The sequence below is a fragment of the Acanthochromis polyacanthus genome, unplaced genomic scaffold, assembly GCF_021347895.1.
Source record: "Acanthochromis polyacanthus isolate Apoly-LR-REF ecotype Palm Island unplaced genomic scaffold, KAUST_Apoly_ChrSc contig56, whole genome shotgun sequence".
NCBI lineage: Eukaryota > Metazoa > Chordata > Actinopteri > Pomacentridae > Acanthochromis > Acanthochromis polyacanthus.
This window is the reverse complement of record NW_026131346.1, coordinates 1-15,230: the sequence shown is the minus strand read 5'-3', so window position 1 is coordinate 15,230 and position 15,230 is coordinate 1. Positions and strand designations below refer to the sequence as shown.

General features: G+C 39.3%; 1 protein-coding gene across 1 annotated transcript; it reads left to right on the top strand.

Moving 5' to 3' along the window:
- Window positions 1–413: 413 nt before the first annotated feature.
- LOC127532940 (adenylate cyclase type 1-like) lies at window positions 414–9,482 on the top strand. The gene is made up of 3 exons (XM_051944839.1): window positions 414–566; window positions 4,727–4,868; window positions 9,237–9,482. Exons 1-3 carry the CDS (start codon window positions 442–444, stop codon window positions 9,465–9,467), a joined length of 498 nt encoding a protein of 165 aa, XP_051800799.1. The 5' UTR covers window positions 414–441; the 3' UTR covers window positions 9,468–9,482.
- The last annotated feature ends 5,748 nt before the right edge of the window (window positions 9,483–15,230 follow it).

The window sequence follows — 15,230 nt, the reverse complement described above, 5'->3', positions numbered from 1 at the left end:
GGGAAAAATTTAATTTTGCTAAAAAAAGTTTCAACACAGTGATAATAATTAATTCTAATGGGAACATGAATATCTGTATCTAACATCACAAAATTTAATTTAATAGCTTTGACATTTCACACAACACTATACACGTCAGCCTCATGTGCATCTTAGGAATAGCTGAGCAGTCACAAAATTCAGTAGAACTCATCCTCTGATAACCAGGAATATTTGAACTAAGCTCAATAGCAATCCAACCAAATGCGGATCAAAGTGCATGACTGGTCAACAAATCTCCACAACCATTTATGCAGCCACGCTATCAGCAAAAAACACAGCAAAAAAAAAATGCTGCAAAATCCCCTAAATGTTAAAACGTTGTTTTTGTTTAAGCAGATGGAGATTAACATGCCTCCTCCCTGCAGGTCGGTGGTGGAGGCGACAGAGGTGGATCTGAACATGCGTGTGGGTCTGCACACAGGACGGGTGCTGTGTGGCGTGCTTGGCCTCAGGAAATGGCAGTATGACGTCTGGTCAAACGATGTCACACTGGCAAATGTGATGGAGGCCGGAGGGCTGCCTGGGTCAGTACTGACTGTTACACCCAATGCAACTGGACTGAGACACACACACACACACACACACACACACACACACACACACACACACACACACACACACACACACACACACACACACACACACACACACACACACACACACACACACAGTTTCCCAGCAACAGAGATAGAAGGCAGCCTCATGATGTACAGTATGAATCCAATCATAATGTTCAAAGATGCTTTAATGGATTTTTTTTTATCCTATTCACACCATGTGCATTTTTATAGATTTGTCATATTTTATAAGTGAGAAGGCCATTTTCTCTCTTACAATTCATAGAAATATTTTAAGAAACTATTAAAATTCTAAAAAACAAACCTGGAAATGTTTTCCATATCACATTACATTATAGGATCTTAGTTACAGGATCTCAAATTTAGAATCATAATTATCAGATCTGTGTCTAAAAAGTCTCATAATTACAAGATAGTGAGTTTGAATATGAGCTTGTTTTTCTAATTATTATCATTATCTTGTAATAATGAAGACAGTTGACATAATTACCGCCAATGTTCCCTCTAATTTTTCATGAGTCTGAGCAAACACACAAACTCACTGAGCAGACCCTTGGACCACTGTGAGCAACATCAGATGTGTGCACTGTGGTCACGCCAGCATCGCATCCATCCAAGTTACATGGTTTGTTAAAAGAACCAAATTACAGCATTTACACTTCTGTTAAAACACTTTGTCAGCAGGAGCCAGTTGAAGGCTGTAGTGATTTTGGTGACACTACAAGGTATAAGAGTGAAGTTATTGAATATTTTTGTCTCTCTTTGCTGTTGCAGACGGTCCCTGTTCACTCCATAGACACACGTGTTATTTCTGCAGCTTGACAGACAGCATAAAACTGGGCTTTTAGCACATTGTGTGCCTTACAGCGATGGGAAAGAGGCATCGTTTATGTTTTTGACAACCTATATCTAATGAGTTATAGATGCTGGAACTCTGAATCTGTGAATATCTTTCCAACTTTACTGAACTTGGGGCCACTACCACCCAAGGAATGGCGTATTTAATTCTGAATAAAGCATTTAGCCATACTTAAAGCTTTAAGTGCTTTATTAACACGGAACTAAGAATTTTGCATTCTTTTATGATCACAGGTTCTGTCTGAAAAGAAGTGGTACCATTTTTAAACAGTGAAACCATACTAATAAAATAAAATGTAATGACCAACCAGTGTGCAATACTGGATTCTGCAAAAACATAAACAACTGAATGCAGAATACTATACAAAGAAATTATCTACAGATATTTTTTCATCTATATCTAAAGCTTATCTTAAGACAGTCAATGTATTAACTCATTTATGTGTGTATGCACGTATTTATTTATTTATTTATTTAGTACTGTTAACATATCAAAGTTCTGAGTGAGTTTTTCTTTAGATAGGCAAAGGCCATTTATTGATCACATATAGGCTATTAAATAAATGTTTATTGAAAACTAAAAGGCATTTAAATAAAACTTAGGAATTTATTGAGTCACTAAAATACTGTAGAGTCTACGGCCACATCAGCATGTTTATAAGCATAATCTGGTAAATTCACAAACATATAATGTAGGAAATCCAGCTTATCTCATCATGATGTCCCTTACCATATGGACTTCAGGAGATGATTGGGGATGATAAACTGTGACCTGCTGGTTGGGTCCTCTCTATTCTCATGTTTCTTACATGTTTGTCTCCTGATGCTGCCTTACTTCAGCCAGTCCATGAGCAACAGAAAACACAGTTTTTCTTGTACCCATTGTCAGGGGTTCAAGTCTTCCCACTCAAACGTTTTTGCTTCTTTGGACGTGGTGGAGTTACAGGTGTACACATTTTTAAACACGCAGAGCAGTGCGCAGCAGCGTCTGTAACCAGGAAACCCGTGACAGGACCATAAGACCGGGCACACAGAGAAGCATAGATATATAGAAGACTAGATACGCTAGCGCGCTGTAGCAGCCGGCTAAGGTGGCTGCACATAAGGACGTCTGTAAATGACGTTGATTAGCTACGTAAATACGTATGTGAATCACATCATTGGCTGGAGCAGCCAGTCACGGGTCACTCACTGACTCACGTTGAAAAATAGCACAGAATGAATTGTTATAAATTTATTTTATTTTCAATTTAGGTTGGATTTTTTTGTGTGCAGCGCAGATTTTCTGTGCAGTGAGACTGTGTCAGGAGTGCGCAATTGCGCACGCGCACAGCTTACAGGGAACAGTGGTTTCCATCCACGACACGTCTTCTCTTGCGATGCACTGTGGGTAGAACCTTTTTGAGTGTCTCCTTCTATATGGTTTCTGATGAGGCCAAACACAGATCACCTGAATCGGTTTTTAGCTGACAACTACACTCAGCTGTGTTTGGAATTACATAATTTTTAAAATTTATTTTTATTGTCAGTATTTTTGAAATGATTTTAAACGGATTTCAATGTAGCTGCAGCAGAAATTCCTCATGTTTTTTTCCCCCATTATTCTGTTTTGATTGTGGTTTTAACTGTTTTGAAAACAGTGTGTTAGCATTTGAAAAATGTGCTGTAAAAGTCTAGTGTTTTGCAGGTGATGAACTTGAAACTGAGAAAAGAGTTCATGAATTTTGGCGACTGGTCACTGAATGCATTTTGTGTGAAAGCAATGGAAAATGATTCACAGTTCAGTCCACATGGACTTCTGTTTTGCAGACTGAGTTAAGAGTTTTGAACATGTGACTTCGGTTTCGACCAATGAGTGTTAGCAATGTTCAAATTATTAAAAAAAAAATCTAACTTAGAAGCGGTTAAAATATTATTTGCAAATAATTAGCAAACCCCCCCCCCCCCCCCCCCCCCACACACACACACACACACACACATACACACATATACACACACAAAATGTCACTGTGAATACGGAGACCCGGGCTTCTAACTATATTATTGGTTAGTAATACTGATGTGGATGATTTATCTGTCTAGCACTGCCTTGAAGTTTTTGTATTTTCCTCCATTAATACAAAAAGTGATACAGGACTGTCAAAGGAGTGGAGATGCAAAGAATAATCAATTACTTGTCAACTACTACATTAATCACCAGCTACTTTAATAGTTAATTAAGCAATTTAAGCAATTTTTGAAAGATTAAAAGGCAAAATGTGATTCCAGTTGCTTAGATTAGAATATTTTCTGCTGTATTTCCTTCTATATGACAGTAAACAAAATATCTTTGGGATGTGCATAAAATGTTTGTCCTCTTAGGGTTTGGGAGACACAGATTGACATTTCTCGCCATTTTCTGGCATTTTGTAGATCAAACAACTAACCTTGGGAAGATAGTCATCAACTGGCTAATTGGCAGTAGGAGTATTTGTTAGTTGCAGTCTTCTGTATGAGTAATGTGAGAAGCATCTTCAAGCTTGTCATTCAGATCTAACCCAGAAACAGCAAAGCAGAGTATCAAAGCACTGTAAACATATAACGGCATCCCTGAGTATGACCGGTAACATCTACACAACAAGTTACTGTTCGAGTTGTTGCAGAATAAATAAACAACGCTTGCCTTCTTCCTTATAATTCCTAAATACCGTATCCTGTTCATGTACGAAAATATGTTTTATATAACAGCTTTTGCACATCAATGGAGAGTAAACGTTCAATTCATTGTTGCCTTTGATCTTCATGCTAATTGCTAATGCTAGTTGAAAGATTAAATAGTGTTATTCTTATCTCATATTCAGCCTTGAAAAGTCATAGTGATAAAATTATTCTGAATTGACGCTGGGGCAGAAATGTTCTAAAAGAACCGCAGCTAAAAAATAAAGCCAGTCACTAGCATTAAACTAATGTCACTTCATTAAAGCAAACTCATGTACAGTAACATGCAGATTTGCATTTAAAAAGCGGTGAAATGAGGTCCCCTCTTTGGCCCAATTTGGTCTTGTTTCAAGTGAAGTAATAAGATTTTAGGACTCGTTACCAGATTAAATGAGTCGTTAGGATGAAAATTTCATTGCTATGAAGAATCTTGAGCAAGCCGAAGGGCCGTTAGGCTGATAAGAATAATGAGAGGAATAATGATTTGAGACCTTAGTGTCTTACTTTCATAACTAACTGCTCTTCGTTCTCTGCTGTGCTTGTGCTTTCAGCAAGGTGCACATCACAAGGACCACCCTGGAGTGTCTGAACGGAGACTACGAGGTGGAACCGGGCTTTGGCCACGAGAGACATGCATTTCTACAGAAGCATCACATAGAGACATTCTTCATCGTGCCATCACACAGACGCAAAGTATGCCAGAGCAGTTTCTTTCCTGGGTCTTTTTTTTCTCACAACTTTAGAGGTGACACAGCTGTCAGTGTTGTAATAGTTAATCCTCTGATGCAGAGAGGGAGGCAGGCCATGTGTTAAGCTGGCATACACATGGCTGGTATCACTATCTCACACCAGCCACACATGTGCACCAGAGCTGTGTGTGTGTGTGTGTGTGTGTGTGTGTGTGTGTGTGTGTGTGTGTGTGTGTGTGTGTGTGTGTGTGTGTGTGTGTGTGTGTGTGTGTGTGTGCGTGCTTACAGTGAAATCCGCAGCAAAATGCACAAACACACATCAATGCACACTTGAAATATCCAGGTTTTGCAACATCGGTCATGGTCTACTGTAAAAATCCCACTCAAACCTACTTTATTTCCATGAATGAGACAATTCTCCAAAACGCATTTAAATTCATGCTGTCATCTTTTAAGAAATGTCATGTCATCCTCTTCTATCCATCCAGTACTAGAAAGCATCATTTTTGTCAGATTTATGATTAAAGAAACTGAATCTTTTTTAATAACTCAATGGTAAAATGCAGTTAGAATCATTAAGATTGAAGATTATTCTTTAGAAGAGTATTTTAGGAGACTTCAGAAGGTAAAAATCAAGACAAGTTATGTAGTTGGGTGTTGGCATTGAATTTGGAAGTTATATTCATATTTTCAATTGTTCTCCTATTGTGCATCATGAACAGATCAACATGTCTTTTAGGTTAAAGTTCAGGTACATCTGAAGCAATGACTTAATTCCATAAAAACAATGATGAAAAGTACTCACAGACCGAAGTACTCTGCCAAGGCGGCCTAGTCGTATCATTTCTGACTGATGAAATCTTTAATATAAAATGACCTTGCGCTGAGCAAAGCCATGTGTCATGCTTGTGTACGTTATGTACAAATACCAAATCGCATGACCTAAATATATAGTGGGCGGTGGGAATTGATGGGACTTGGAAACACCCTCACAATTTAATCAATTGTTCCTTGTATCATTTCTTTCAGATAAATCCCAATCAGTCTGCAGCGATGGATTTGTAGTAGGATCGCAATCATGTGATCATCAGCAGGCACTTGTAGTCATAGTTATAGTGATGCTGTGTCGCTATCCTGCAGTGATAGAGAAATCTTTAACAAATCTGTGGATCCAGACTATAAGTCGCATCACCGTCAAAATCTAATGACTTGGTCTTTCTGTCATTTCTGACCTTCCCTGAAAATTTCATCCAAATCCGTTGTTCCGTTTTTGAGTAATGTTGGGAACAGAAAGACAACCAGATGGACAAACATATACTGATCGTCACATAACTCTGCCTCGTTCCTTGGCAGAGTAATAAGATAATAAAGAGAAGATTAAAAAGTTGGTTCATCAAAGGCACTTTCTGTCTTATTAAAATCTTCTTGTGTTGTAGTATTGAGTTAGGCTAACACAACATGTAATCTTGCTAAGTGTTGAACCGTACATAATACATTATATACTTAATACAATACAATACAATACAATACAGTATAATACAATACAATACAATACAATAATAACTTTATTAATGTGTGAACACATGCAAATATACAAATACACTACTCACAGTAAGTTAGGGATATTGTTATTTACATGAGTGCTTTTCCTATTTGGCCTAAATTTTAATGAAATAAGTAATAGTTCCCTTTGATATTACTATTAATGACAGCAATGACAGCTTACAGCAACGTGTCATGCTCCTAACTAGCCTCATGATGTTCTTCTGAGGCAATGTGTTCCACTCCTCCACAAGTGCTACACGCAGTTCTGCCAGGTCACATGGGGGTGGGGTAGGGGCATCCAGTCACTGCTTCAGCTGGTCCCAGATGTGCTCTATGGGGTTCAGGTGAGGGGACATTGCTGGCCATACCCTATGAGGCACTCTGACGTCCTGAAGTCGAGCTGTGACAATTCTAGCACCATGTGGTGGAGCATTTTCACCCATGAACAGAAAGTTGGGGGGTGTGCTGGCGGAATTGGGGGATGATGCTGGGTTTTATGATGTCTCTGAGGTAAGAACGTGCAGTAACTGAGCCATGTACAATTACCAGATCTGTTTTGTGCTGACTGATGATGCCTGCCCAGACTGTTGAACCTCTTCCACCAAAGCTAACTCTGGGGACCATGTTGACCGCGGCTTATCGCTCACCTTGCCTTCTCCAGCAACGCTGACGACCATCATTTCTGTGCAAGGTGACCCGACACTCATCAGTGAACAGGACGGTAGACCACTGCTGCATTGTGCAGATCACAGGGTCTTATGCACACTGCAAACAGTCACGACCATGTCTTTGGTGTCAGTGGAGTCACCTGCAATGGTCGTCTGGCATTGAAGCCAAAGGCGGTGGAGTCGGTTGCAAATGGTTTGTCCGGAAACCCTAGTACTCCTCATTTCTTGTAAACAGGCCTGCAGCTTTGTGGCAGTTTCATAATGGTGTCTGAGTGCAAAGGCCCTTAGTTACTGGTCATCACTGCAGTCCATCACTCGTGGAGCTCCACTCCTGGGTCTGTCACGAACACTGCCAGCAGGTCTGTGTCTTGCTGCAAATATGCTGATGACACTTTGAAACACACCAAGTTCACGAGCAACATCTGACTGCCTGCTACCAACCTGAAGGCGCTATAGCCAGGTGGCGCTGCTCATCCGTTAAGTGACATTGTGTGTTCATGGCTGCTTGAATAATGAACTGGGAATGACTTATTGACAATACCAGCTTTTTATACCCCCAGAATGTTGAAATTGATGCCACATTGAAAAGGGTTGTCCATTTGTATTTTTTGGTATCAGACCAAATATGTAAGGTGCACTTTACACAGTGAGACCATTACATGGAAAACACAAAATGAGGTGTGGCTAGCACCCTAATACAATTGCCTCCCTATCCCCAAAATCACTGAAGTGAAACAAACACCTTATGTATGAAATACACTGAGGACCTCACAATGTAACTAACTTATTGTGAGTAGTGTACAATACAATTACATATACAATAAATCATACATTATTAATGCAAAAATAATTTTGCTTTTGTAATTACAAGTCCTTTGTCCATGTGTGATTCAATATTCTGTAGGGGTCGACCAATTATTGTTGTAGTTGCACTGTACTGGACACAATATTTAGCATGTTTCCAATAACCAGTACTGTTTCTTGGTTGATTTTAATTGCTTATACATTCCCAACTAAATTATTATAAAAAATGCAAGACTTTGGCTCTGATCCAGACACAGCATGGCCTGAATGGTTACACGCCATGAGTAGTGGCCAATCAACAGTGAAATACTGAAAAGTTATCTGTTAATTAAACATAAAATATTTTTCATAAAGGTCTGGTTTGCAGTTTGTATTAATCCAAATTTTGACAAGATGGTCTCTCTTTTTTTGGAAATTGTATATTTGGTCAAAATATCACTTATGGGCCTCATTGATTACAAATGATTGCCATAGGCCCTAAAGAAATAAATAAAAGATATTGGTTGACTCCTAATTTAATATTTTTTTTTTTGACTGACTTGCCTTGTAAACTAAATTATACATTGTTGTTTTGGTAATTTAATTATCCCTATTATTTTATAAATTCTGTTGGCTATTGACTGTTCTATTTATAGTAAATTTGCTTTTGTGTATACTATAAATAGCTCAGCCTTATATGTCTACATTAATGTTTGTATGTTAGCATAGCTACAGATATTAGCAGATGCAAAGCATCAGCTTTTTAAGCTTCCGTACATCAACGTTCTAATTGTAAATATGACAAGCCTTTCAAGGTAAAAGTGTGCTGAAAAAGATATATCTCTATACTTCCCACTCCACTGGGAGGCTTTTTAAAGTAATATGAACATATACTGGTTGTACTTTTCAGCATTGAATGGAGCTAGTTGTGTTTGAAATGTAGACAACTGAATGTGTATAGCCTTCAAAATCAAACCTAAAAGTAAACTACTGTTCAAAAGTTTGGGGTCTCCCAGGAAATTTCATATTTTCCATTAAAAGTCATACCTTTATTCATGTGCTAGCATAATTGAACAAGCTAACACAGAGTAGCGTTAGAACATAGGAGTGATGGTTGCTGGAAATGGGCCTCTGTACTCCTATGTAGATATTCCATTATAAATCATCTGTTTCCAGCTAGAATAGTCATTTACCACATTAACAATGTCTGGACTGGATTTTTTGATTCATTTAATGTTGTCTTCATTAAAAAAATGCTTTTTTTTTTCAAAATAAGGACATTTCTCAGTGACCCCAAACTTTTAAAAGGTAGTGTATTTTCAGCAGCCTCATTATTTCTTTCCTGAACATCTCTTTTTCTTTGTCTTCATTTCCAGATCTTCCCTGGTCTTATTTTATCAGACATCAAACCAGCCAAGAGGATGAAGTTTAAGACGGTGTGCTACCTGCTGGTGCAGCTCATGCACTGTAGAAAGATGTTCAAGGCTGAGATCCCCTTCTCTAACGTCATGACCTGCGAGGATGACGACAAGGTATGTGACGTGCTGAAGCAAACAGCTGTGTGTCCTTGCTTGCATGCATGTGTTTACCAGTACTGTACAAAGTAGATATGAACATTTCTGGGTTACGTAGTAAAAAGAAAATCCTTTTAATGGGTTTGTATGTCCATTTGTGATGGAGTGAAATCCTGCTTGGATCCCTAATCTGCTACACACAAAATCACAGGCAAACACACACAAACAGTAATCTGGATTTCTAGATTTCACTGAATCATAAGTGCAACAGTGTTCCTACATTACAGCTACTTGATGAAAACACGAGAGTGGAATAGATATATTGAGCAAACTCACTTCTCTTAAGCCTCCTGGAATGTGTGTGTGTGTATGTATAGAGGCTGTACATGCTGGTATGGGTGTATATATGCCAGCTGATATTTGCATGTGCATTCAAACATTAATTGGTGCGTGTTAGTGTGCTTGTTGCTACCTCTGTGTGTGTCTTTGTTTTTAAAGTGCTGTGATGCAGCAGTGAGTCAGTCACAGGGCCGCTGGTCTGTTGCTCGCTCGCTCGCTCGGTTGGCGTTGTGGCATCACAGGGTCTGGCTGTCAGAAATAGCCTGCTAGCTGTAATCCGCCCAACTGTATGAGCTGGGCCAGGCATTAGTACTTCATGATTCTGATGAGGTTGCATTATGACTGCTGGTAATCACCCACAGCCTGGTATCATCTCCCCTAATAGCATTAGACACATTGTTACATGATTATCCAAGTAGCCAAAATCCAAGCATTGTGACACAGACACATTTTATAATAGAATTATGACACTGCAAATTGTTTGGGCCATAAAAAAATCTTGAGTTTTAATACACGATGAATTCAAAATACAGATTTTTGATGAACAGGACCCACAGCTGTACACAATATCATTATAGTTTTGAGTATTGTTACTTTTGATTCATTAATGCTATTTTCTAATGAACGTTTTAATTGAAGGAATGAATTTTGTGGAGGATGAGACAGGAGGCAAAATCTGCACCTGTATGAGAGGCCCCTTTTTAGGTTAAGTTTTATCGCAAAACTCTAATGCAAGCTTTATGTGTGCAGTGCAACAGAGGGGGTACATTTACGAAGAATTGTTCTCATGAACTACTGCTGTTTTGTTTATTGCAATGTTGTAATTTGTACAATCATAATAATAATACACCAAGATCATTTCCCCACACTGCTGCTTTAGCATTTACTGCAACACCTTCTCTGTTCCACTGTTTAGAGTTACTGCAGTGAATATCCAATTTCAATTTCTTTCATCTTTGGTTTTGTGTTGCACTTTTAAAAAAAACTCTGAAGCTGTTGGTTTACTATATAGTCTAGATACACACTGAAAATTCATGAATAAAAGGGGAATTACACAGTAACGTCAAAGTATTACCCGAGCCTCAGTGTTGTATATTTTTTATTTATTTATTTTTTAAACTTCAAGACTTGATGGGTGGGCTGCATAGTGGAGTAGTGGTTAGCACTTTCACCTTGCAGCAAAAAGATCCCTGGTTCAAATCCCAGCCTGAGCCTGGGATCTTTCTGTTTGCATGTTCTCCCTGTGCATGCGTGGGTTTTCTCTGGGTACTCCGGCTTCCTCCCACAGTCCAAAAATATGCTGAGGTTAATTGATGACTCTAAATTGCTCATAGGTGTGAATGTGAGTGTGATTGTTTGTCTCTCTATGTAGCCCTGTGACAGACTGGCGACCTGTCCAGGGTGTCCCCTGCCTTCGCCCGAGTCAGCTGAGATAGGCTCCAGCACCCCCCGCAACCCTAGTGAGGATAAAACGGTGTATAGATAATGGATGGATGGATGGACTTGATGGATGAAAATAAGATTAAATGACTGTTTAAGATGGATGTAGAAGCTCTGGAAACACAGCAGCGTATAGGAGCAGAATTACAATGTGATCTTTATAACACCACTAGAGACTCAGTGATTGAGTGTGAGAGTGTTTTCAATTTACCATTGTAAAATGGTGTGAATTTGTAGAAAACAGCATTTCACTTTATAATAATGCATTCGAGCTAACAACCAGTATCTGAGACAAGGAATGCTGACAACCCTTTCAATAATATCGAAATCACAGTTTGTGTGTTTATTTTATGATAGGTAAAGCACATACAGTGCTATGGTTTGCATATTTTCACATTTGAATGTTTCACATCATCATACAAAGTTTTATGTAAGACAAAGATAACCCAAGAAAACACAAAACAAAGCTTTTTTTTTTTTAATGATGATTTTATTTATTAAAGTTAAAATGCTGTCCAGCCCCACCTTGCTCTATATGCAAAAGTAATTGGCCCTTTTAGCTAAAATCTACCAAATAAGAAAATTGTTTGACAGCTGGGTTCAGTTTTACCATCCACACCCACATATGATTACTGCCAGACTTGCTGAATCTAAACATCACTAAATAAAACCTGCCTGATATTGTGAAGTAGCTAAAGGGTCTCAAAAAGCAGCACATGATGCTACTTCCCTAAAGAGATTCAAGAAGAGATGCAAAACAAAGTCACTGACATTAATCAGTCTGGAGGATTATAAAGGCATTACTCAGACTCTGGGACTTCGGAGAACCACAGTGGAGAAAACATGGAACAGTGGTGAACCTTCCCAGGAGTGGACCAACAACCAGCATTTCTCCAAGAGCACATCAACATCTAATCCAGGAGGTCAGAAAAGAACCCAGGCGAACATCTAAAGATCTGCAAACCTCACTGAACTCAGTTAAGGTCCGTCTACATGATTCCACAATAGGAAGTCACTGGGAGAAAATGGCATCAGGGGAGAGTCGCAAGGTGCAAATCACTACTGACCAAAAGGAGCCCCAAGACTTTTGGGATAACATCCTGTGGACTGATGAGTTAAAGGTGGAACTTTTTAGAAATCATGGGTCCTGTTACATCTGGTGTGAAGCTAATACTGCATTCCACAAGGAGAACATGATACTAACATTGAAACATGGTGGAGGTAGTGTTTTGGTTTGGGGCTGCTTCGGTTCCACAAGACCTGGACAATTTATCATTACTGATGGAGCCATGAATTCTGCTCAGGAAATCCTCCTGGAGAATATCCACCATCAGTTCATGACCTAAAGCGCAATACAAATGGTTTATGCAACATGACAATGACCCAAAGCACATAACCAAGTCCACCTTGTAATGACTTAAACAGAACAAAATGAAGTGGCTTAGTCAAAGTCTGGATTCAATCCAAATGAGCTGTGTCCGCCAGTCTAGCCTTCCTTAACCTTTACCTCAGGTTAATTCTGGTCCAGCTCTCCGTTCAAAGGGTTAGATTATATCTGCCTATCAGAGTTTCACCTAATAGGATTCAGCAGAATGATTAAGCTGGTGTCGAGGAATACTCGCCTAGGTTCCGACTGCCTTACATCCAAACGCCTTACCCCTCTTATTTGATAAATACTCTCTTACTAAGCAGCCTTCTTTGTAGTAGAATTGATTTATCATTCATGTTTGTTAGCGGCAGCTTTCCTCTTATGACTGCTTGCACTTGGTGCTTTTCCTAGGTTTGTTTTAGAGGTTTGGAACATTAACCTCAGGGGTAATGTTCAAATACTCCTTGGACTAAGTAACCTTTAAGAACCATTAGATTTAATGCACACAATAGACTTAACTTTTTACCACTATGCAGAATAGGTGAATTATAATAATCTTTAAATGCAATGTAGCTTTTATTAGGCAAGGTTAGCAGGGGCACAGCATCAATTCATGATTAAAACAGTTAATTATTTCTAAATAAATCACTAAACTAAACTGAGTACACCTAAGAATCTTCTCTAATTTGTAAATTTACGAGAGAGGGTGGACAGTGCGGCCGCTGCCGTCTCACCCGGTCTTGACCTGCATCTGGGTGAACTCCCTGATCGACCAGTAGACTCAGTACGATGTCTTCTTTGTGGGCGTAAGGTGTTCTTCCTCAGCAGGGGAGCGGAGAGGTCCCGTGAGCCAATTGTTGGTCTGGCAGTTATCGGTGGCAGCAGCTGGAGCGCAAGTGCGGACGTTCCAGCTGTCTTCTCAGTTAGGTGGTGGTGGTTCATGGAAAGTCCCCGACTCTCCCAGCTGCGATGGGTCGCTGGGTCCTCCAGCCCTGGGGAGGGGAGCAGCCCTCTGCTGCTGCCTCCCACGCCTCTCTGGATGTCGTAGGTGCTTTCCTCTCCTCGTCTCTTTGGATAACTGCAAACCTCTCAGGACTCTCCGTCTGGCAGAGTGTGGTCTTCGCTTGTTGAACAAAGTTAGAACAACTTTGCTTCCAACGATGTCCTCAGCGAACTCTGGAGCCTAATAGTCCAGCTATGTCTTCGTGTCTTATGGGCAAATAGTCCGGCGTCGACTCCTCAGAACTTTGGCAATGTTCTCCTTAGCAACTCTCAGGCAGCTCCAGTGAACAACAACTCCGAATACAATGTCTCTGTCTCTCCTCTTTATACCTTTTAGCCTTAGCTTAGCACACATACACACACATTTCTACTCTTGGTACGCCCAGTTGATTGACTCGTGGGTTTAGACACAGTCTAACTCTTGCAACTCATGCATCAGTTATACAGAAATCATGTTTTCACCAAGTGCACAGCTCCCACATTCCGTTGTTAACACATACACTTTGCTTGAGACATTTTGCCATAACCATGTTTGGTAATAGGCCTGGGCCCAGCCGAGCACAGTGGAATTTCCCCAACTTCCCCAATTGAAGAAGTTGCTGCCTCATGCTCACTCTGCTCTTTTCCCTGCACATACAGCTCAAACAGAGATTGCTTCAGTCTAGAACACATTCAGTTACACAGAATCACATCTTTTAATCATTTTCTTATTTTAAACATATAATGATCACTTTGATTATCAAATCAACAATCTAGAATACATATATTTCAGCAAGCATAATCATATGGTTACCTTATAATGTTTCTTCATTAGATCTTTATTTGTCTGCTTAAGGCCTTTATTACCTTAAGGCCTGAGTGCTCTCTGAGACCTCAACATCTGCATCCCACTTGACAGCTGCTGTGGCAAAACTATTTAATGCGGCTGAATTGAAACTATTTTACAGAGAACAATGGGCCAAAATTCCTCCATGGTGAAGTAAAACACTAATCACAAGCGATCACAAATGTTTAGCTGCAGTTGTTGCTGCCCAGGGTTGATCAACCAATTATTAGGTTAAGGGGGGGCAATTATTTTTTTCACAGGGTGATATGGGTTTTCAATAAGTCTTAAATATATCATAATTTAAAAATTGTATTTTGTGTTTTGTGGGATATCTCTGGATAATATTAATAAATGTAACTGGTGGCTTCTCTTCTCTGCATTGTGTTCACATAGTGCTGTGTTCAGCCAGCACATCGATCTTTTGTTGGAGGCAATCTCTGTCTATTGCAGCCTGTTATAGTCAATAAAAAAGGCATACAAAATCTACCATCATACAGACTTGTACACAGAAATTAAATAATGCATAACCATATCAGAAGGGCAAAGTAAACTTAGAAGTAGAACAAAATTACATTAAAACACACAAATTACAATAGTAAAGTCCCGCCTTACATATCACAATAAGTGATATACAGTGCATCCGGAAAGTATTCACAGCGCGTTACCTTTTCCACATTTTGTTATGTTACAGTCTTATACCAAATCGGATTCAATTCATTTTTTCCCTTAAAATTCTACACACAACACCCCATAATGACAACATGAAAAAAGTTTTTTTGAGATTCTTGAAAATTTATTAAAAATAAAAAACTAAGAGACCACATGTACATAAGTATTCACAGCCTTTGCTTAATACTTTGTTGATGCACCTTTGGCAGCA